At 42.5% G+C, this 21,938-nt stretch overlaps 1 protein-coding gene across 5 annotated transcripts in view; it reads left to right on the top strand.

The window, feature by feature from the left end:
- The first annotated feature begins 1,516 nt into the window (after positions 1–1,516).
- Positions 1,517–21,938, top strand: part of Dclk2 (doublecortin like kinase 2) — a 132,621-nt gene continuing 112,199 nt past the window's right edge. For all 5 annotated transcript variants that reach the window (XR_003709445.1, XM_028753097.1, XM_028753096.1 and 2 more), the window contains exons 1-2: positions 1,517–2,661; positions 16,041–16,372. Coding sequence is in view for 4 of the 5 variants with exons in the window: in XM_028753097.1 (XP_028608930.1) it covers positions 2,241–2,661; positions 16,041–16,372 (753 nt within the window). In the remaining variant the exon portion in view is untranslated. The remainder of the gene's footprint in view (positions 2,662–16,040; positions 16,373–21,938) is intronic.

The following is a 21,938-nucleotide window of genomic DNA, read 5'->3' as shown; positions in this document are numbered from 1 at the left end:
AGAGAGAGAGAGAGAGAGAGAGAGAGAGAGAGAGAGACAGAGAGAATGAGAATGAGAATGAGTGTGTGTGTGAAGGTTGGCTTCCAGAATGTGACTTATTTGCCTGTGGCCAGCCTGTCTTCATAAAACCACCTTAAGGCTGGATCACAGTCCAGGAGGGACCCAGTCAATCTCCAGGAAGGTGAACAGCTGCTAGCAGGTCAGACAGTGTTTCTGAGATGCAGAGGAATATCCCAGCAAGGGAAATAAATGCCAGTTTTAAACATCTTACTGTAGAAACTCTGCACTTGTATGAAAGAGGAAAATGTGTTATGGTTCTATAAATTTTAAACCATAAAGCAATCCAGATTAATTAGTAGTTTCCTCCTTGAAGCCTGCTTCCTCCCATTTGTTTGCATTAGCATTGGGATGCAGGAACAATTTTTCTCTCAAAAGTTTTTAGGTTTATTTATTGTGTTGTATGCCATGGCATGCATGGAAGGGTCAGAGGATAAATTACAGGAGTCTCTGCTTCCCTTCCACCATGTGGGTTCTGCCGATGATTCGAGTGGTTGGCTTGACAGCAAGTGCCCTTACCTACTGAGTCACATTGGATGCCTATGAAACTTTTCCCCTCTATCTCAATCAGTTCTCAAGGTTTGTCTTCTAGGTCTTGACCTGTATCATATTCATTAAACCTCTTATGAAAAGTGATTTGCTTCAAGGTTGTTTCCAGCCCCTCCTACTTTATGCTGATCCAGTCCATCACAAGCAAAGCGTCCTGTCGCCCTACCTTCAAGGACAGTTTGGAGCTGTTTCGGGCCGCTGAAGAACTGGGTGCTGAATCATTAATTTCATGTGTCAGATTAGGGCCGAATGCCTTTGAGCTACATTGCCAAAGTGAAACAACGGACGTTTCAAAAATTTTTTGAAATATGTTTCTATTGTGGGTCAGATAACCACTCAAGAAGAGATTTTCTTGCATGATGGGTGTTTGTCAATACACTTTTGTGAACAGCTCAGAATGAGCTGAGTGTGAGCGTGGGCAAGTGCACAGGCTTCTGTTCTATGCTTGAGCATCCCCAGCGATGAGATTAATGCTCTGCAAATGGCAAGCTCTCCACAAATACTTGACTCGATGAAACCACTAACTTGTAATCGTGTATTCATCCAAAGTTACTGGAACTACTGTGTTAGCGAATCTGCAGTAGAAAGTGTGAAGGATTTTTTTTTCCGTCTAAAGGATCTTTTATCTAAACAATGCATCAGCCGTTTATAACAAAATAAATATTACATCCAAACCTAGTGCTACGTTTTGTATTTCTGCCCTAGGTTGGCCTCGGTTTTTCCCCAGGAGGCAGGATAAGGATGTGCTTGCTGCCCTTGAGTCTCCTTCCTTTGTAGGCTTTTTTTTTTTTTTTTGGCTAGCGCAGTTACGCTAGCCCCCGCGGTTGTGGAGCGCGCAGCGCGGTCACGCCCGGGAGCGCGCGGCTCCGGTAGCCAGGCGGGCGGGGCCTCCCCAGACCGTAGAGCGGCTCCTCGCGCGGCGCCGCCCTCCTCCTCCTCACCATCTCCCTCTGGTGTGGTTTGTGGTATCCCTGAAGGGACAGAGGGTGTCCTCTGGGGTCCAGGCCGTGACAGGCGGCCGAGAGCGCGGGTGCCCGTGGGGCGTGCGCGCGTGGGAGGCGGCTCACTCTTCCCGCAGGGGCCCAGTGCCTCCACAGGATCCCCGGCTAGCCGGGACGCGCACCGGCCGCGGACTGGGCCTGAGCGCGCGCGAGGCGGCGGCCGCGGCGGGAACCCAGGACCCCAGGCCGCGCAAGACAGCCCCGAGGCGCCTCGCCCACGCTCGCGCCCCTCCCCCCTCCGCTTCCTTCCTCCGCTGAGCGCGCCGGAGAGCGCAGGCCGGATGCGAACCCGGGCCAGCCTAGGGTCGTTCAACTTGGCGATTCCCGGCCCACGGCCCGCGCACTACTTGTGAGGCGTGGCCCGGCGAAGGAGGCGCTTGGGGGGCGTGGGGCTCCCCAGCTGGCGACGGCGATTGAGGGCGCGCGGGACAATGAGCTGGGCAGCTGCGCGCTGCGGTCGCCTTTAGCTGGCTGAGCGGCTCCACCTGAGAGCATGGCCCGAATGCCCGAGCCAGGTGTCCCGCGGCTCTAAGGCCGGACCGTGCGCCTAGATCGCGGCGCGCTGCGGCCGGGGCGGCGGGGACGTCCTTTCATTAATTAATTTATTTGTAGAGAGCTCTCCGAGCAGCCGCGATGGCCAGCACCAGAAGCATTGAGCTGGAACATTTTGAAGAACGGGACAAAAGGCCGCGGCCAGGGTCGCGGAGAGGGGCTCCCAGCTCCTCCGGAGGCAGCAGCATCTCTGGCCCCAAGGGCAACGGGCTCATCCCCAGCCCGGCGCACAGTGCTCACTGCAGCTTCTACCGCACGCGGACCTTGCAGGCCCTCAGCTCGGAGAAGAAGGCCAAGAAGGCGCGGTTCTACCGGAATGGGGACCGCTACTTCAAAGGCCTGGTCTTTGCCATCTCCAACGACCGTTTCCGTTCCTTCGATGCGCTCCTCATGGAGCTCACCCGCTCGCTGTCTGACAATGTGAACCTGCCCCAGGGCGTCCGCACAATCTACACCATAGACGGCAGCCGGAAGGTCACCAGCCTGGACGAGCTGCTGGAAGGTAGGTAGGAGGGGCAGGCATGGCGCGGCAGGTGCGGCCCAGAGCACAGCGGCAGGTGCAGTGGTTGCGGCCGGCGCGCTTCCCCGCCCTGCGCTGGGGCAGCCTGCCGGGCGCTTGCTTTCTAGGCAGCCACTGGAATTGTCTGCTCCTCAGTGGTTTGTGTTGGGTTGGGGTGCACACACTATCTCCTTCTCAAGAGATTTGCCCATTAAAAAGGAGGAAAATTCTAATGATCAGGTCAAATACAGACAATGATGCCTGTAAAATTAGCCAACTTATTTTTTGCTGGAAGGACAAACTGTTTGAACGTGTTTTTCCAGTGAGGTACTGGGTGACCTTTCGTAGAGGCCAGTGCAGTACCTGTGCTGTTCGTGTGTTTGGGATCCTATTGTACCTTCTGTGCACAGCTGTGGGTCTGACATGCTCTAGGTTGTCTTTTCTGGTTTCATGTGTGGCAGAAGGCACTGGAGATCAAGAGAGGAGAGCCAGCACAAAGTCTCACTCAGTCTTGGCTTCATCTTGGACTGTGCTGGGGACTTTTTCAAATATTGGACCTGGCCCCACCCCTTAGATATTCTGATGTGGTTGGTTTAGGGTATGACTTGGGTATTTAGAGTTTTGAAAGTTCCTCAGATGATTTCAGTGTAGCCTAAATGGAAAACCACCATGTTTATTGAAGGATTTTCCACGTTTGGTTGGCAACGAGGTGAATCAAGGTGAGTCTCTCCTGCCTTCTCCCCAGAAGAGAGTAACTATTAGAATGGTAGGATCTAGGGAACCAGCAGCAGAGGCCTATTAGAAATTAGGAGTCCTGGTATACCAACCATGCATCAATCAGAGGAACTGTGTGGGAATATGTTGTGTCATTCTAGAGTTCTTGCAGTTGTTTTTCGATTTTGCTTTTAGGAAGGGAAGGGGGACTGGTAGTTAAGAACCTGATTTTTAGTTCTAAACATCCAAAAAAGATCAGGCAGATCACTTACTGACTGTTTACATATAATCAGGCATCTTTCTTAATGCAAATAGTACAGTCCATGTAGCCATAGCAACATGAGCTTGTTAGAGTTGGAAACTGGTCCCTGAACTACACTATTTTCTTATTTCAGCATGAGCTTGTGTTCTAAAGGCATTTTCTCCCTTTCACAGATGTGGAAACTTAAGCGACAGAGTTGCCAATTTCTAATAGGCCTCAGTTTATGCTTTTTCTTCTATGGTTCACTTAAAAAAAAAACTTAGCCATTCTCACAAGTCCTCAAAGTGGCTGAGTTTCTCTGTCACTTTTATCAAAGGTACCCTTGCTCTGGCTACATGACAACCCAGTTAAAATGAAGTTCTCTTCTTGTGTGTAAGTTAGTAGAAGGGGCTACCTCACACATTGCCTTGGTAGTGAGTTTTGGTCTTAAAGGCTGAAAGAAGAGGGCAAGAGATCACAGGTGTAAATCACAAGATCACAGTAAAATGATGGCAACAGAGGGCCACTTTACTTTTGTTTGTTTCTTGAGACAAAGTTTCACTATGTAGCTCCGGCTCTCATGGAACTCACTATGTAGACTAGGCTGGCCTCGAACTCAGATCCTCTTGTCTCCAGTTTTCTGTCTGATACCAGGTCAGAGTAGCTGCACAGTGACAGGATCAGCTATGCCTGTCTCGAAAGCATTTGCCACTCACAGGTCCTCAAGTGAAGACCTACTGTACCTTCAGATGGCCAATGACTAACAGTTTGAAGCAAAGCCACACAAACATTTGTTGTACCATTGTTTACAGAGTGGTATAATGGACTGCATGTGTAGTTAGTGACCCCCCAAAATATCATCAAGGGAAAAACCTCAAGGAAACTTCCCAGCCACCTGTTTGTAGTTGAAGTGACTCAGAAGGCCACCCATCCCCTAGGCAGAGATAGACTTGATACATAACATGTGTTATCATTATTCCAGAAAGTGCTTTCACCTCTCTGATGATAGTCATCTGTGAAACAGTTTAATTTTACTTAACAATACATCATCAAAATACCTGTAGAGAAAAGAAGGAAATGTGACTTCTTTGATCATGGTAGAAGGAAATGTAACTTCTTTGATCATGGTAGAACTCTGTCTAACACTGAATCTTTGTGTAGTGATTTCTCAGTTGATCGGGGTGGCACTCGACTGTGATCCCAGAACTCTAGAGGCAGAGACTGCTGGAGAATCATCAAAAATTCAAGACCAGCTTGGTCTACAGAGTAAGTTTCAAGCCAGTCAGGGGTACATAGTGAGAATTTGACTTTAACATTGAGCTGTCTCCTTTTTATTATTTAATCTTTTAAGAGTGTTTGCTATGCAACTGTGAGGAGCAGAGTTTGGACCCCCGGAACCCACATAAATGCTGAGTGGGTTTGGAGGCTTGCCCGTCATTCTAGCTCTGCAAGACAGAGTCAGGAGATCCTCAGAACAAGCTGGCTACTGAGTCTAGCTGTATCCGTAAGCTCTGGGTTTAGCTGAGAGACACCTCCACCTTAATGAATAAGCTGAAAGAATGATCGAGGGTGATTCCCAGGGTCAACCTCAGTCTACCACATGCGTGTCCACATAGGCAGACACGCATGTATGTACATGAAGTTTCAAGTTTCAGTTAAAATCATGCGCTCAAATGTTCGGACTTATGCCGCTGTAGTGGGCAGCTTTCTGAAGGTACTTACACCAGTAAGAGCAGGTCTGTGGAAGGTGGTCTGCAGGGGATGGTCTACACCCATCCCCTCGGCAGAGATAGACTGGGCACATAACATGCCCATATTGCCAGACCACTCTGCTTCATTTTAGTTGGTGATTAAACAGGGTTGTACTTCTTTTGACTCTTCCGTACCAGAAACATACTTTAGGAGGTGATTAAAAAAACCAAAACCAAGATTGTGTTCAGTGAAGATGAGAAGGAGCTCGACTCAAGACTTCAGCAGGCTCGAGCACTGCTTCCTAGCTGCTCTCCTGCTGAACTCAGATGACAAAAGAAATTTGCATGGCCCAGATTTCTTTTCTTCTGCCTTTGACATTGAAAGCCTCTGGAGAGTCAAGCTGATCTGGTGTAGACCAGTGTGCTGTTAGCACTCTTTCTGAGCCAGCAGGTGCCTTCAGCTAGCTGATTTACCCAACTTCCTGGATTAATTTTGCTGAATGGGTGGTGTGAGTCCTGATTAGTCTTTGCAGTTCTCATGGGACTGTAGCTTCCAACTGTAAGTGTGGGAAAATCAGGTTGAGCTGTCTGAAAGTTTGAGCCTGCCAAGCTTGGAGTATCCCTAAGGGTCCATTCCAAACGTCCAGGTCCAGGCTTTTATGGCTTTTCTATGTGGCCATACCCTGTCTTCAAATGCAAGTTGTGGACAACCTGGTTATAGGTATATAAAATGATGTGACATTTACTGAAAGTATATCATAGAAGAAATGTATTTTTTTATTTACAATTTGTTTTATTATGTTTACGTGTGTGGGTGTGCATGCCACTTCGAGCACATGGAAAAGAGAAGATAACTTGTAGAAGTCTCTTCTCTCCGTCCACCACACAGGTTCCGGGATCAAATGTTGCTCATCAGGTTTGGCAACAGTCTGAGGCTATCTTGGTGGCCTTGAGAAATTTATTCATTTTTAAAGACTTACTTATTTTTACCTATGTGTATGTGTGCTGATGAAGTATTTCATAGTTGGGGGGAAAACAAAATCTTTGCAAACTTGCCAGTGTGGAAGGAATGACTCTTGAGTAATGGTTTCTGTGACTCCCGTCTCTATCTTCCTCCTTAAATATGAAAAGCAGATGTGCCATACACAGCTGCATAATAAGCTCTTTGCAGAAGAAGAATTCTGAATATAAAAGTTTGAATAAAATATTAGGGGACGAGAATGAGTATTTGGGAGAGCAGTCATGGAACTGGAGTGATAGTGTAATACTCTGGAAGTTGTAAGACAAGGACACTATTCCATGAGGTTTTAAGCCCTGGACATGAGTAGTTTATAGTCCTGTTCTGTGGAGTGAAGAGTTGGGTCTTTCTGGCAGTGATTGTTAGGCTACTTTGTTCTGTATTCGGAGGCAGAGAGGTGTCAGGCTAGGTCTCTCCCCTCATCTCCACCTTCTATGTTACCACTAACCTTTATCCCTTTGACTGGTAAATAAACCACCATCCTATGGGCTAGAGATCTGCTTTGCTTATCATTGCCAGCATTTACTAAAGGTTTTAAGTGTAATTATTGAGTGAGGCATTTTGCTTGGTTCATTTCCTCTTAACCCTTGTAATGCCTGGCGAGAAACCTGGCTGTGTTGCCCTCTGTAATGTACAGATGTGGAGGCCTAGGCTCAGAGAGGTTAAAGGAATCGCTGTCTTGTCTAGTGGCAGGAGGTAAGCATTACACTTAGCCTTTTAAATCCCACCCCCACCCCGCCTCCTACAGGGGACCAGCACAAGGTAGGCAAGCAGAGCCGCACACTGCCAGTTGCTCTGAACTTGCATTCCTAAAGCTGCTTTGCTCCACCATCCACTCAGAAGAGACTGGTGCGATGAGGGCAGAGCCCTTCTAGGTAGGACTGCTGTTTTCATAAAGGAGGCCCACGTGAGCCTGATTGCCTCTGCTGTAGGAAGCCGATACAAAGAGTTGTCATTTGTGATGGGGCTCTCCCTCACGAGACACTCGGCCTCCAGAACCATGCGAAGTATATTTCTGTTTGTATTAGTCACCTAGTGTGATTGGTAGCTAATACTGATTATAAACTTGACAGGATCTAAACATCAGCTTGGAGACAAACGTCTAGGCGTGTCTGTGAGAGAGTTTCTAGATTTTGGGAAGACCCATCCTAAATATAGGTGGCACCTTTCCATTGGCTGGGATCCTATGCTGAGTGAAAAAGGGAGAAATTCGGTTTAGTACTTGCATTCTTTGCGTTCTGCTCCTGATCGTGCGTATGGCTGCCTCACATTCCGGCACATTTGTTTTCCTGGCCATGATGGGCTGTAACCCAAAAGTACTGGCCCAAATAAACCCTTCCTTACATTGCTTTTATCACACAATGAAGAAAGTAACTAGTACCCTTGGGTTATGACTTTGGATTTGGTAGCAGAATTGATTTAAATGTGACTATTTCATCTTAGTTTGGTAATCTTAGGAGGCATCAGTGGTAGGAGAGAGAAATAATCTGGACTACTTAATGCCTTGTCTCCTTTAAGAGTCAGTCAAGCTGGAGCTGGAGAGATGACTCAGTGGTTAAGAGCACTAACTGGTCCAGACCACCCATGTTGGTTTCCAGCACCCATGTTGGGCAGCTCACAACTGCCTGTAACTGGAGCTCCAGGGGATCTAGTGCCTCTGATGTCCTTGGTCACTGCAGACATGCACACAAGCTTGCTCTCCCTCCCCTTTCCCCTCTCCCACTCCTTCCTTCTCCTCCTCTCTCTTAAAATGAATTCCTTAGAGTAAAAAAGGTTGACCACGTAGAGTATGGTGGTACACATCTGTATTCCCAGTACCCTGGAAGCAGAGGGAGGGGATATCATTGCAAGTTTGAGGTCAGTCTACTTTATATAGGTAAGCGGCCTGTCTCCCCAGACCAAGTGTTGTGATCAGATGAAGTTCTCAGATTTAGATGAGGATGGTTTGGTTTGCTTTGAGATAGGGCACACTCTAGCCCAGGCTAGCCTGGAACTTGTGATCTTCCTGCCTCAGTCTTACAACAGATTGTTACTTTGTAGGAGGATCTTCCCCTTGCAGTGGGGGCTGCGGCTGCAGGGAGATTTATCCTGGATAGCACATACTGGTGCTTTGTTGAACTGCTGTTTTGGGCCACATAACTTTCGTTGGTAGGAATTAGAGGCTGTGTTGTTTTGAAAAGACCTTTTCTGGTTAAGACAGCCTACTGGATAATTGGCCACACTGATAGAATAAAGATGATGTGAAAAGCTAGTAATCCTTGTCCTTTTCTAGTTTTAAATGTTTTTCCAGATAGAAGAGCAGTATAATGCCTGACATGACCAGCTTCTTATATCACCATTCTGTATGTATGTTTAAATTCTAGAATAATTTTAACAATACCTAGTATTTTCAAAACCTGCCTTGAAGCCTGCTATAACTAAGGCTTGATTTTTTTTTAACATTTGCTCTTATTTTGAAGATTGTTTTTAGAGATTTTTTTCCCCTATATTTAGTTTCAAAATTTCAATTTAGTTTCAGTTAACTTCTTTTTTGTTGTTGGTTTTGTTCGTTTGTTTTGTTTTTGAGGCAGGGTTTCTCTACATAGCCCTGGCTGCCCTAGAACACCCTCTGTAGACCAGGCTGTCTTCAAACTTAGAGATCTGCCTGCCTCTGCCTCTGCCTCCTGAATGCTGGGATTAAAGGTATGTGCCACCATATCTGGTGACTTGTTCTTTGAATCAGAAATATTTTAACACGAGAATTTAGTTAAATACATTTCCATTCTATCAGACATACTTTTTATTTTCTAACCCAAGCTGTCTGGTCAGCCATGTCCTCAGGACCCTATAGCAGGATGCTTATTGCATTGTAGTTTGTCAGAAGCTATTACCTTTATACAAAGACGGAATGGGAAGATACTGGTTTGGTGAGATCAATTTACATGGTTTTGCTCACAGGCTTACATTTATTAACATTTCAAGCCTAGTTGTGGCTGATTGGCTTACCTTTTGATGGTGTTTGTTTGCAGGTGATTATAATTTATCACCATATACTTCTGTGAGTGCAGTCTTTTCTTTGGCTTAAAGCTGGCCATGTGTACTTGGCTGCCTGGGAGCCCCGAGGATCTGCATATCCTCTAGATTACAGGTGTAGGTTTCCATATTTGACCTTTCTGCATATATTCTGAGAGTCAGACTTGGGTCCTAATGCTTGTTCAGTGACCACTTTACTAACTGAACTAGTCTCTCTGGTCTGCTGTTCTAATATACATATTATAATATACATTTATATCAGTTTAGTTCATTGATGTCTTCCTTGGAGTATCCTTTACAAGCTTAAGATTAATTTTAAAATAATAAGGCTTTTCTCACAGTCAATGATTAATAGTCTCTTCCCTCGTTTCCTGGCCGATCGGCTTCATCTCTTAATAGCATTTTGTCTCATCTGAAGAATAAAGAGAAAAAAGAAGTCATAGAAATATATTACTGGCTTTGTTCATGTTCATCAAGTCTGCATGGGAGAAAGAGCTTGAAAAATGGTTCAATAGATATCTGTTTCCTTAGTTTAGTGGTCAAAGTCAGTAGCAGGCTAGCAGCCTGCTTCCTAGAGAGATTTGATACACAGTCTTTGGAATTTTACAGCAAGATGTCTGACGTCCATGCCCACCTCCAAGTGCTGGGATTAAAGACATGCACCATCATGGCCTGCCTAACTTACTGTAACTCTGAATAGACCATTTGGTGACTCATAAAACTTTGGCCATCTCTTCCTCCTCTTCCTCTTCTTCCTCCTCTTCCTCCTCTTCCTCCTCCTCTGCCTCCTCTTCCTCCTCATCTTCTTCTTTCTCCTCCTCTTCCTCCTCCTCCTCTTCTTCCTTTTCCTCTTCCTCCTCCTCTTCCTCCTCTTCTTCTTCTTCCTCCTCCTCTTCCTCTTCTTCTTCTTCTTCTTCCTCCTCCTCTTCCAGGTAGCCAGGCTCTTTGACACTCAGAGCTACCGCTCAGACCTGTCCTGTTTGTGGCTGCCCTTCAGATGTTTGGAGGTGGGATCCTGCTTTCTCCCATTTCCCCCAAACTTTCTCATCCTTGGAAGACCTGTCTGTCTGTCTGTCTGTCTGTCTGTCTGTCTTTTCTTTTTTGGAGAAGTCTTGTTTTCTGAACCTTTTATCATGTGTGCTGAATCTCATTCATAATTGTTATCACTTTCTTAAACCAAGGGTTAGACTTTGCCATTGGAGTCATGCAAGATTAAGAAATGAAGGAAAAAAATTGTTAAACAAAAGACTCCAGGAGCTGGGGAACCACTGCTTAGATGAACCAGTTAATGGGAGGATGCTACACTCATTCTGCCCCAGTTTGCAGATGTTTGTTATCTTTCAGTTTGAAACTTCCAATATTCAATTGTACAGGTTTTATATTTACTTTTTTGGGGGGACTCACTAACAGCCCCCCAAAAACTGGCCTGAAACTAAGATCTGCCTCCAAAGTGCTGAGATTGAGACATATACAATCATACCTGACTATGTTTGATTTTATTGGACACATAGTAGTTACAGTTATGGAGTATTATGTGATATCTCATGCATGCATGCATGCAGTGTGCAATGCTCAGGTCAAAGTAATTGGTTTGTCTATTACCACAAACGTTTATTTTTGTTTGTGGTAGGAACTTCCAAAATCCTTTCTATTATTTACCTTGAAACATTCCCTAATTGATTTTAACTGTAGTCATTGTACTACTGTATAGAATAGTCACTGTTCCTCATAGGCCCCTGAGATCACAAAACCTGAGCAATGTTTGTGCTCCTTGAAAATAAGAATAAGGGGTGGGGTAGGTGAAACTCCGTGTTTTACAAAACTCTAGCATAGTGGTTCTCCACCTGTGGGTCACAATCTCATTGTCATCCAACAACCCTTTCATGGGAGTTGCAATCAGGTATCCTGCATGTCAGATGCTTACACTATGATTCATAACAGTAGCAAAATTATATGTAATAGCAATGAAAGTAATTTTATGGTTGGAGGTCACCGCAACATGAGAAACTGTATTAAAGGGTCACAGTGTTAGGAAGGTTGAGAACCAGTGTTCTAGCACCACCACCATTAACAAAAACAATCAGTATAAACATCTAGCATCCAAATTATAGAAGCCCATGGTTCATTGCATTGTAACTTAAAGATATTTTTAAGTATAAAGACAGGGCATGCAAAGGGATCACCAACGCGATCCAAGCACGGCAGCTATGAAAGAACTGGCAAACTTTCATGACTGGTGAACATGTGAGCAAGCGGTCTAGTGCTGCAGATCCTGTTTGTGCCAGTGAAACTGGTGCTCCCAGAATGACTGCAGTACTTAGTGCTGAGTCGATGTGACAAATTTCAGAGTATCATGCACTGAGCCAGCTATATATTCTAATTAGCTTCTACTTCTACTGTTTGTCCTCTAGCCTTAACCTGCTGTGAGCATGCCTTTATATTAGGGCCCCCTCTTCCTTTCCTTACCAACCTCTGGTCAAGTTATGTATCTAAAGAGTTGGAGCTTTGGGTATTGAGTTATGTGACTATGCTTCAGCTAGAAATACTTATTTAGATATATGTTCCACAGTGGGGTGGTAAGTACATTTTATCATAAAAATCAGCACCAGATTAAAATCCCTGTTGTGAACTTAAGGATGGCGTATGCCTAGCTAGATGTGAGGTGCCGAAGGCAGACCGTGGATCTGTCCGTTCTGCCCTACTGCACAAGAACCAATTTCTGATCATTAGTAGGATTTCTGTTTTCTCATTTAGCTAATTTCTTAGGTCTTAAGACAAATTTCCATATTCCTTCTCTGTATCTATGCCCACAGTATCTTTTGTGTTCTTTCTTTAGTAGAAAGGATCTTTCTTAAACCTGATTCAGAAGACTTTGTTTAGCTTCAAATGTGTTGAAAGAATGTGGACTTAGAGGCCATCGATCTCACTTTGTGTCCTCAGCAGATGAAGGTGACAGGAATTTTCTTGAGGCCTGATACACAAGGGTAGAGCACACACAGAACCCCAGCCTGAGGCCTGATACACAAGGGTAGAGCACACACAGAACCCCAGCCTGAGGCCTGACACACAAGGGTAGAACACACACACAACCCCAACCTGAGGCCTGATACACAAGGGTAGAACACACACAGAACCCCAGCCTGAGGCCTGACACACAAGGGTAGAACACATACAGAACCCCAGCCAGAGCAAGGGATTTTGTTACTTTGCTGATTCCTATAATTTTTAATTCTGGCTAGTTTACAGTTGGTTAGAAAACTCAAATTGTTTGACACAGTAGATAGACTAACAGGATACTTAATTTTTTTACTCTGTGTTTTTCTTAAGCAGCTATGTTGGGGACTCATCTCACTGATGTGCACATTAGACTGTAGTGCACCCACTATCTCTCAAATGTTAGTCTTCACGAAGCGCAAACAATACCTGAATGTGTGTTCCTTGGATACATCCTTTTGGGAAAATTAGGAAAATGTCAAAGTTCCTAAGATTTACTGGTATTAAACCTTAAGTGTCTTTCACATTTTCTTTTCTTTTTTGACTTCTTTTCAGCATTGCCTTGTTTAAGAGCAGTGTATGTGTGTCAGTAAGTATACCCGTCATTTTCTCAAGGCATGAAGAGTATGTACTGCAACTTTCTTTGGCTTTATTTTCTTTATAAAGTTGTTGAACGGCTTTTACCATAAGAATGAGGCATAACCTCAGGGTCCAGATTTTGTCTAACAGAATTTCTGACTTGAATGTCAGGATTTTTTAATAAACTAATTAGTGATACTAGAAAATTCATATGATATAATGAGAGACTGTATTAAGTAACACAAAAGTAGTCTAAAACTGCTAGTGTTGAAATTCCCATTCTGTAAGATCACATGTTGTTATATATGAGAGCCTGCAGCCAGCATCATTCTCAAGAGTGAAAAATCCCAAAGCTTTTTCTTGAAGAGGAGAAGGAAGACATACACTCCTTAAACAGTCAACACAGTCCTGAGTCCTAGTAAGAGTAGGTTTTTAAATAGTAAGAAGTCAGGTGTTGGAAGTTGTGTCTAGGTGCTAGATTGTAACTAAGGTTGTTTTCAGAATGGCTGGCAAAAGTAAAAACCTTACCTATGTGTTCATCTCCTGTGTACCAGTGATTGTTTCGGATGAACTAGAGTGAGACTGGTATCTGTTCAAGGAAACTACTTATTAAAGACACTTTTTTTTTTAAACCAGGTAAAGAATGATTGTGAGAAATCAATAGGTTATAAGGTCGGTGTGCAGAAAACTGTGTATAGTGTGTGTGTATGTGTGTGCACACACACTTAAGTGCACATTTGTATGGTGTGATGCTCTATTCTATGGACACCTTGACTTGGAACTTTCCAAATTATACAACTGGTCTATGTGTTTCTAGTAGGGGTGTTATGAAGGGAAGGGGTGAGAGACAGAAGGAGTTATTATTGTAACTGCACAGGGTGATGACAGGGCTTGTTCTACCTGTTTGTTTCTGAGCAGAAGACCATGAAGACTTAAGGTGAAAGGCAGGTTCATGTTTGGCATGTCAGCTGTGCAGGGTCTGATCGATCAGAGGAGACTGATAAATTAAATCTGCTCACTTTCTTTTCTTTTTACCCTGATTTTTCATTTTACTTTGGAAAGGGATTACTCACTATCTCTCTGTCTTTTAAGAGACAATTATCTTCCTTTACTAGATTGCTTTTTATATATTGACCCATTACACATTTTTGGTTGTAACATTCATCAAACTTAACATACTTAAAAATGGCAAGAGTTTTTTTTTTTTTTTTGGTGTGGGGGGGTTCGAGACAGGGTTTCTCTGTGTAATCCTGGCTGTCCTGGAACTCACTCTGTAGACCAGGCTGGCCTTGAACTCAGAAATCCGCCTGCCTCTGCCTCCCAAGTGCTGGGATTAAAGGCGTGCGCCACCACTGCCCGGCTGGCAAGAGTTTTTTGATGTGACTTTTTCTATAAAATTAAATGATACCATCATTATTTTCTCACTAATACATACATGTGCTACATATAGTTCTATCAATTTGATGACTATCTTTAAAATTCTGTGCAATTTTCTAGTAGTCATACTACTAGATTCTGAAAATGATTCTGTGGGGATACAAACCTGGTTGGGGATGGGTGAGCTAGATCTCAGGGTGCTGCTGTAGTAGTGTCCTAGCTCATAACTGATTCCCCACTTTTCCTGGGCAGGACCCTCACTTTCCCTCTAAAAAGAGGCTGTTCTGGGCATTCCTTTTCACATCCCTGATCTGTCACTCACTGATACATGTGCCTTTGGGGGACTCTGAGGCTCTCTATTAAACGGAGAGTGGAGAACATTTTGATAATAGTTAATACTGACAAAACAGCTTGTCCTCAGGCTTTCTTTTTCAGTATTTTGGTTAAAACATTTATGGCTCATCTGACATAATTACTATATTAAGAATGAACTGTACCAAATACATGAAATAACATATTCTTTATTACTTATTTCTCAGAGAAAATCTTAGCGTGCAACTTTGCCTGTCAAAAGTCAATACTAAAAGAATTGAGTAAGTCATATATTTCTTGGAAAAAATTTTACAGCTTTTCAGTATATAATCTTAGAAAATTTGGAATGTAAAAAATGTTAGATATTGATAGACGAGTTGCCAAGTAGTATAACTTTTGGGATGTTCTTAATTAAACAAAAGCCTAATTAGGCTTTGTGAGAAATGACTGTATCATTTTAACTTAATATTCACTCTCATGTAAGAACTTATAGAAAACTTTGGGCATTTGAAGCTACAGTTCATTTTAAATTTGTATTTCTTCAGGGCAAACGGTGCCTGCAGTATGCTACTTTGAGGAGCCAAACCTTTCAGATTTGCAGTGCTTCGGAAACTGATGAGGCTACAACTGAGTGTAGTTAAGCCAATGGTGTAAAGATGTAGCCATTGCTGTTTGATTAGGACTGAAATAAGGATTTCATTTGTTTCTTTTCATGGTATATTTGTGATCCAATGATTTCAGTCAGAATGAAGTACTAATTTATGTTTATTTTTGAGGCAAGATCTCACTGTGTAGCCCAGACTGGCCTGAAACTCTCTGCCTAGCTTTTCCTTAAACTTGATGACAGTCCTCCTACCTCAGGCTCTTTCTGCTGGGATAACATGCATGAACGTCCATACCCAGTGTGATCCCAGGACCCTTCTCAGTATGTAGCTCAGGCTGGCCTTGATTTATAATCCACTTCAGCCTCCTGTAGCTAGGATTACAGGATTGCACTGTAGCACCATGGCTGGCTGGAATGAGATTTTGTGAAGATTAAATTAGTTTGCTTTTGGAATTAGGAGGTACTTTATAATTTAGTTACGTGCTCCATTTAATTCTTCAGCCAATGATACTGAGACTCAAAGTGTGGCATAATGGCTTATCAAAAGTGACACATTTGGATAAAATAAAGCCCAGATCTCCCTCTTAGTTTCTGGGCTTTGGGCTTTTCACATCATACCTGCCATTCTCAGAAAACCAATCTAGGAAACTGAGAAGAAAGGGAGGTGGGAACATGTTAAAGGAAAATGTTGTAATGAACCTTTTCCTGTGACCCCAAGCTTAGAACTTGGCTTACAGGTTTCCAGAAGCTGTTGTTTAAACCTAATGGATCCTGGTCTACTATGGCCAGTACTCAGAGATCTGATGTTGTGCTAATAAAATTACTATTTTTGCTTTTTAGGTGAAAGTTACGTGTGTGCCTCCAACGAACCATTTCGTAAAGTTGATTACACTAAAAACGTAAATCCGAACTGGTCTGTGAACATCAAGGGCAGTACCACCCGCACCTTTGCCGTGGCCTCTGCGAAAAGTGAGGTGAAAGAGAGCAAGGACTTCATCAAACCCAAGTTAGTGACTGTGATCCGAAGTGGGGTGAAGCCTAGAAAGGCCGTGCGGATCCTCCTGAATAAAAAGACTGCCCACTCCTTTGAGCAGGTCCTAACGGATATCACCGAAGCCATTAAACTAGACTCAGGCGTGGTCAAGAGGCTGTGCACCCTGGATGGAAAGCAGGTAAGTGCTTCTTCCTGTAGCTTGATGTCTCCTCCTCCTCTTTATTTAGTCTATGTCATCGAGGGTATTTGAAAAGTTTGTCTGGAGCTTGCTGTGTAGTCCAGGCTGACCTTGAACTTTGGATCTTTCTTGTCCTGCCAAGTGCTAGGATTAGGGAATGCACCCTGCCCAGCTGCTGTTACATATTCAACAGAATGTACTGGTCTCCTGGAAGTAATCCTAGTGGGTTTTCGTGTGTGTGTGTGTATGTGTGTATTAGCCTTTAGCAAAAAAATATAAGGGACTTCCATTTTTCCAAGTATCTAAGGACCCATTGTATGCTGCGTCAGTGGTAGAAGGAAAAATGTAAATTTCTGGAGAAAAATACAAGTTGCAGTACTGTCCTATGCTAAGTGAGATATTATCCAGGAGTAATTATTGATCAGTGGTTGTTCATTTCTATATCACAGAAATAGAAATTAAAGATACTTAACATAGTTAGAAGAGTCCCTTTTCCTCCATTATATGTAATATGAAAAATGCATTTCAAAAGGAATTTGAATTCCTCCTGTCACGGGAATGTCAGATGCATTTCTTCAGGCACAATAGAGGCAGTTAATCAGCATTTCTGAAAAGTGAACTATTGGCTGGAAATGTGGGAGTTGGATTACAGGAACAGTGTATCAAAGAATCTAATGTGTGCTGAAAGGTTGGGCACAGTATAAAAAAAAACGAATAGAGACTTGGAAGTTGAGTGTTGATAGAAGTTGATTAAAGACAAAGCAGCTTCCAAAGTGTATTTTCCCAAATTGCATGAAACCAAATTATTTATGTTTTATTAAACTTTAGTTTCCAACATTAAATTTCCTCATTTTGTCCCTTCCCCAACATACTTTATTTTTAAACTTTTGGATTTTGTAATGCTGAGAATGAGCATGAAGAGACCATCAGAAAAGTGTTTTCTGGGAAACATGACTAAGCATCTAATTATCTAAGACCAGATCTCGTGACTGGGTGCTTGCTACAACATCTCATGAGAATTTCAATATAGGTTCTAGGGCTTGGGAGTTAGCTCAGGAAGAAAGTATGTGTTTGCTGTGTTCAGGCCTAGGGTTCAGTCCTCAGCAGCAAAAATAAATAAGAAAGGCCAGGTATGGTGGCCTCATCTTTAATCCTATCTCAAAGAAACAACAATAACAACAAGACAAGCAAAAAACAAACAAAAACAGAAACAAACAAAAAACAGAGAAACAGCAGCAGCAGCAACAACAACAAACCCCCAAACAAAATAACACAGAAAAATAAAGACACAACAATAGATTCTGGGGTTATAACAGAGTAGGTAAGATTAGAATGCTGGAGTTAATGATCAGATAGCTTCACAGTATTAATGAAAACAGATACCTGTGCAAAGGAATTGATATCCAGCACAGTGTAACACAAAACTACGTAAAATTTACTTTACATGTATGTGAAAATAAGATAGGAAAGCAGGATAAGGTGAATTAGAAAGGTGATTATGGCAGGCACAGGGAGACAGGAAGGAAGGAGACAAATATTCTTTATTCTTTTGTTGTTGTTGTTTTATGTATATGGTTGCTCAGTCTTTCTGTATGTCTGCACAACTGAAGAGGGCATCAGATCCCATTTCAGATGGTTCTGAGCCACCATGTGGGTGATGGGAGTTGAACTCAGAACCTCTGGAAGACCAGCCAGTACTCTTAACTACTGAGCCATCTCTCTAGTCCTTAGACAATATTTAATATATCTAACCAAAAGAAAATGTAACCTAAATATGCAAATTAGAAAACAGGAAATATGGCATAGCCGATTATGATGACACATGCCTGTAATCCTAGCACCTAGGCAGCTGAGGTGGGCAGATCACAAGTTCAAGACCAGCCTAGATTTATATCATGAGTTTGAGGATAGCTTGTAGCAATATACCCTGTCAACCTCCTCTAAATACACACATATGCACAGAGGACACACTCAGCACATACACCCATACTCAGAGTACAACTATACACACATACTCAACACATACACATACACACACACACACAGAGAGAGAGAGAGAGAGAGAACACACATACACACAGAGCACACACACAGAACATACACACTCTCAGCACACACACATACACACAGAGCAGACAAATATACAAAGTACATACACAGAACACACACAATACAGACACACCCCACACTGAATACAATGAAAGGTGGTATACAATAGTAAATACAGATTTTTATTGGATATTTTATTTATTTATATTTCAGATGTCATCCCCTTCCCCATTTCCCCTCCCTAGAAACCCCCATCCCATCCCTCCTCCTTTTTGTTTTTATACCATTTTAATTACATGCAAGTATTAAGGTCAGCTCTAGGTTGAAGAACTAGCAATACAGTAGATGCAAATAGTCAAGGAACAAGCAAGGCAATAAACAAAGTTTTGTGAACACTCCCATGATCACTGTTTCTAAGGGCATATCAGGATGACCAAAATATTTGAGCCTACTTCCCTGTCCTAGCCCAAAGTCATTTTCATGTCTGAAGCCTACTTCCTTGTTCTAGCCTAAGATTTAGATTCCTGCCTGAAATGACTTCTTTGTTCTAGCCTAATGTCAGATTTTTGCCTGAAGCCAACTTCCTTGTCTGTCACCAATATCATATTCCTGCCAAGCAACTCCAAAAGCTCTCTGCCTCTTCTCCTTTTTTATTTCATAAACAAGACTGAGTCTGTCTTAGGTCATTCTGCCAAGAATGCCTTCCTTACCCGTCGTGGAATATGCATTATCGAAAGCAATTAATTTCTGCCTTAGGTTGGTAAGGCTCTGAGCAGAATCTTACCTGTCCTTAGCTTGCCAGCCTGTTAATTTAATAACTCTGACTGGGGTTCCATTTTCAGGTTCAAGTCATGTACTTTGACCATCAACATGTTGATGTTGTTAAAGACAAGCTTTAACATGATGAGTAGGAATAAAAGTATTCCCAGGACAAAAAGGGCTAGCATGATCAAGCTATATATGCCATTATTGAAGCTTGGGCAAAATAAAAATATTGACCTCAGGCTATGGGTAATTTTATCAGCAGTATCTGCCACATCAGTGCTCATCAGAGCAGCATTCTTTAAATTCATAGGCTCACTATGCAAAGCTAAAACATCCAGAGAGGCGTTAGAATTATGCCAAATATATTGCAAGTGTCCTAAACTTTTTTCTAATTATAATGACTACTACTGTAAATATTAAAACTAAAACGAATCTAATGATATTTGGCATGACACTTTAGATGGCTCTTTCCTCTTAAACTCTGAACCTCCTTCCAGTAATTTGAATAGGATAAAGAGCATCAATCAATCAATAAAGACAATGTTCCAAATGTCTATCTAAATCCTCTTGTATCAGATGTTATTTCAAAATTGAAGACTCAGATTTGGAACTCTCCAAATGAGTGACATTTTAAGTGAAACAAAGTAATTGAACATTTAATTGAAGTAGTAGATGTTGAAGTTTTAATAGTTAGCCAAAAGAAACTCTTCAAAGAGATTTTATATTAGAAATTTAATTTTTTTGGAGAATTTTCTATACAAGTACTATGTTTATATCATTTCCACCTCTTCTCCCTCTACTCCAACTCCTCTTGTGTCCTCTGCCCACACTCCTTCTCAAATTCATGAGTACTTCTATAATTATTGTCGCACACATTTCCATATGCTTGCGTGTGTGTGCACACACACATATGCACACACCCACCCCTCACACCAAGTCTTTTTAGTGTTGCTCATTTGTACATGTGTTAAGGGTTGTCCACTTGGGAAAAAATTGATTCTCACTCTTTCAGCTGCCATTCATTGCCTGTAGCTCTTCATCTAGGGTGGAGCTCTCTGAAATTTCCCTCGTCCACATTGACGTGTCAGCTGGTAGTGTCACTGTGCAGGTCTTGTTTAGGTAACGCTATGGTTGAGATTTCATGGGTGCAATTTTCTGTCATGTCTAGAAGACACTAGGAGTAGGTGTCCTGGGTCTGTCTTCTGGCTCTTAAAATCTTTCTTCTCCTACTTTATGATTTTCCTGATCCTTAGGAAAGGGCTACATTGTACGAATACCAATTGAGGCTGACCACCCATGCTTGTCTACTATAAAAAAAGAAGCTTTTTTTGTGAAGCACCAGAGTTACGCTTATCTTTGGGTATAATAGTAAGCATTCAGAATGTGGTTAGAAATTATATTGATTTTGGAAGATGGCAATTGTGGGTTCTCCTCTATGGTCTTGGACCTCTCCAGTTATGGATATTTGTCTAGGTATGCATTTCCTTCTACTGAGTAAAATATAAGTTCAGTTAGACAGCTGTTGGTTATTTCCATGATAAAAGTGCCATTATGTCACTATTATAGCACTGGGGTATCTTTCCAGGAAGGTCATCATCGTGGTTCATAAGCCTCACAGCTGGTAGGACTGTTGGCTGCTCCTCTCCTCTGGCAGCTCATACGGTATCTTCAGGTGCTGCTAGAGCTTCCTTGGGGAGAAGGCTTTTAGGTCCACATTAACTTTATACCTCCAAGTCCTCTGATGTGTGTGGTGTCTTCAGCAAAAGAACTGAAACTGTGTCAGTAGCTATGCTGAAATGAGAATTTCCTAAGAATGAAAATGGTAGGAAAATTATAAAAAGTAGAGTTGATTGAACTGTATAAAAATTAAAGTATTCTGGATGTCAAGCAGCAGTTTTATGTTTTATGTAATAATGGCAGCTTAATAATAAGGGGACACTGGAAAAGTGAGTGAAAATCTGAACATTTGAAAAGATAAGACTTATATACTGTAGTCATTAAAAAAATACGTAAACTAACATTAAAACGTTTTGAGAACTGGGAATGTGACTCAGTATAGAGTGTTTGTTTAGTATAAGTAAGACTGTGGGATTTATTCCTGACTTGACCCAAAAGTGCTTCAGTTTTCCTTTTTTGTGTTTAAAATTGATAGATTGCTTTTTTTTTCTTAGAAAAAAGAGGATAATTAGCAGTGAAATGGAAACTTAAGGGTTCTTTGGAAAGTTGGTTGGATGGTGTTTTGCTGGGGCAGACACATGAAGGAGCTGAAGTGGACGCAGGTGAAAGACTAAGGCAGACTCTTGAACTGAGGCAGACACAGAAGAGAGGATGTTCTGCTAATAAGCACATGAAAGGACATGTGATGAGAGATTCTTTACTAACGACACAAGTATATTTGTCCGCCTTACATTGTTTAGTTGAGCTCCACTTGTCGGGACACCAGAGAGAAGCGTCTGGTGGTGTGCTGAGGCTTCTGGTGTCTCTGAGACAGGTACATGTGCTGAGGCAAGACCCTTGGAGACATGAGATGTTTGGAGAGAGGAGTTGCTCCAAAGAACCTTTCTAAACAGGTCTACTCCCCCCACCACCATTCTTTCTTTCCCACTTCCTCTGGTGGGTGGTGGGCTAAAAGGGAGGTTAAAGTGTTTAAGAACCATCATTAAAAATAGGTTTTCAAAAAAATTAAAGTTACATAGAAGTGTCTACCATTTTTGAACATGCAGTGATTTGGCCTTGTCAGAAGAATTTGAAG

The sequence above is a fragment of the Grammomys surdaster genome, unplaced genomic scaffold (assembly GCF_004785775.1).
Source record: "Grammomys surdaster isolate TR1022 unplaced genomic scaffold, NIH_TR_1.0 125946, whole genome shotgun sequence".
Classification (NCBI taxonomy): domain Eukaryota; kingdom Metazoa; phylum Chordata; class Mammalia; order Rodentia; family Muridae; genus Grammomys; species Grammomys surdaster.
Note: the sequence above shows the minus strand (reverse complement) of the source record. Positions and strands in the feature narration are given on the sequence as shown.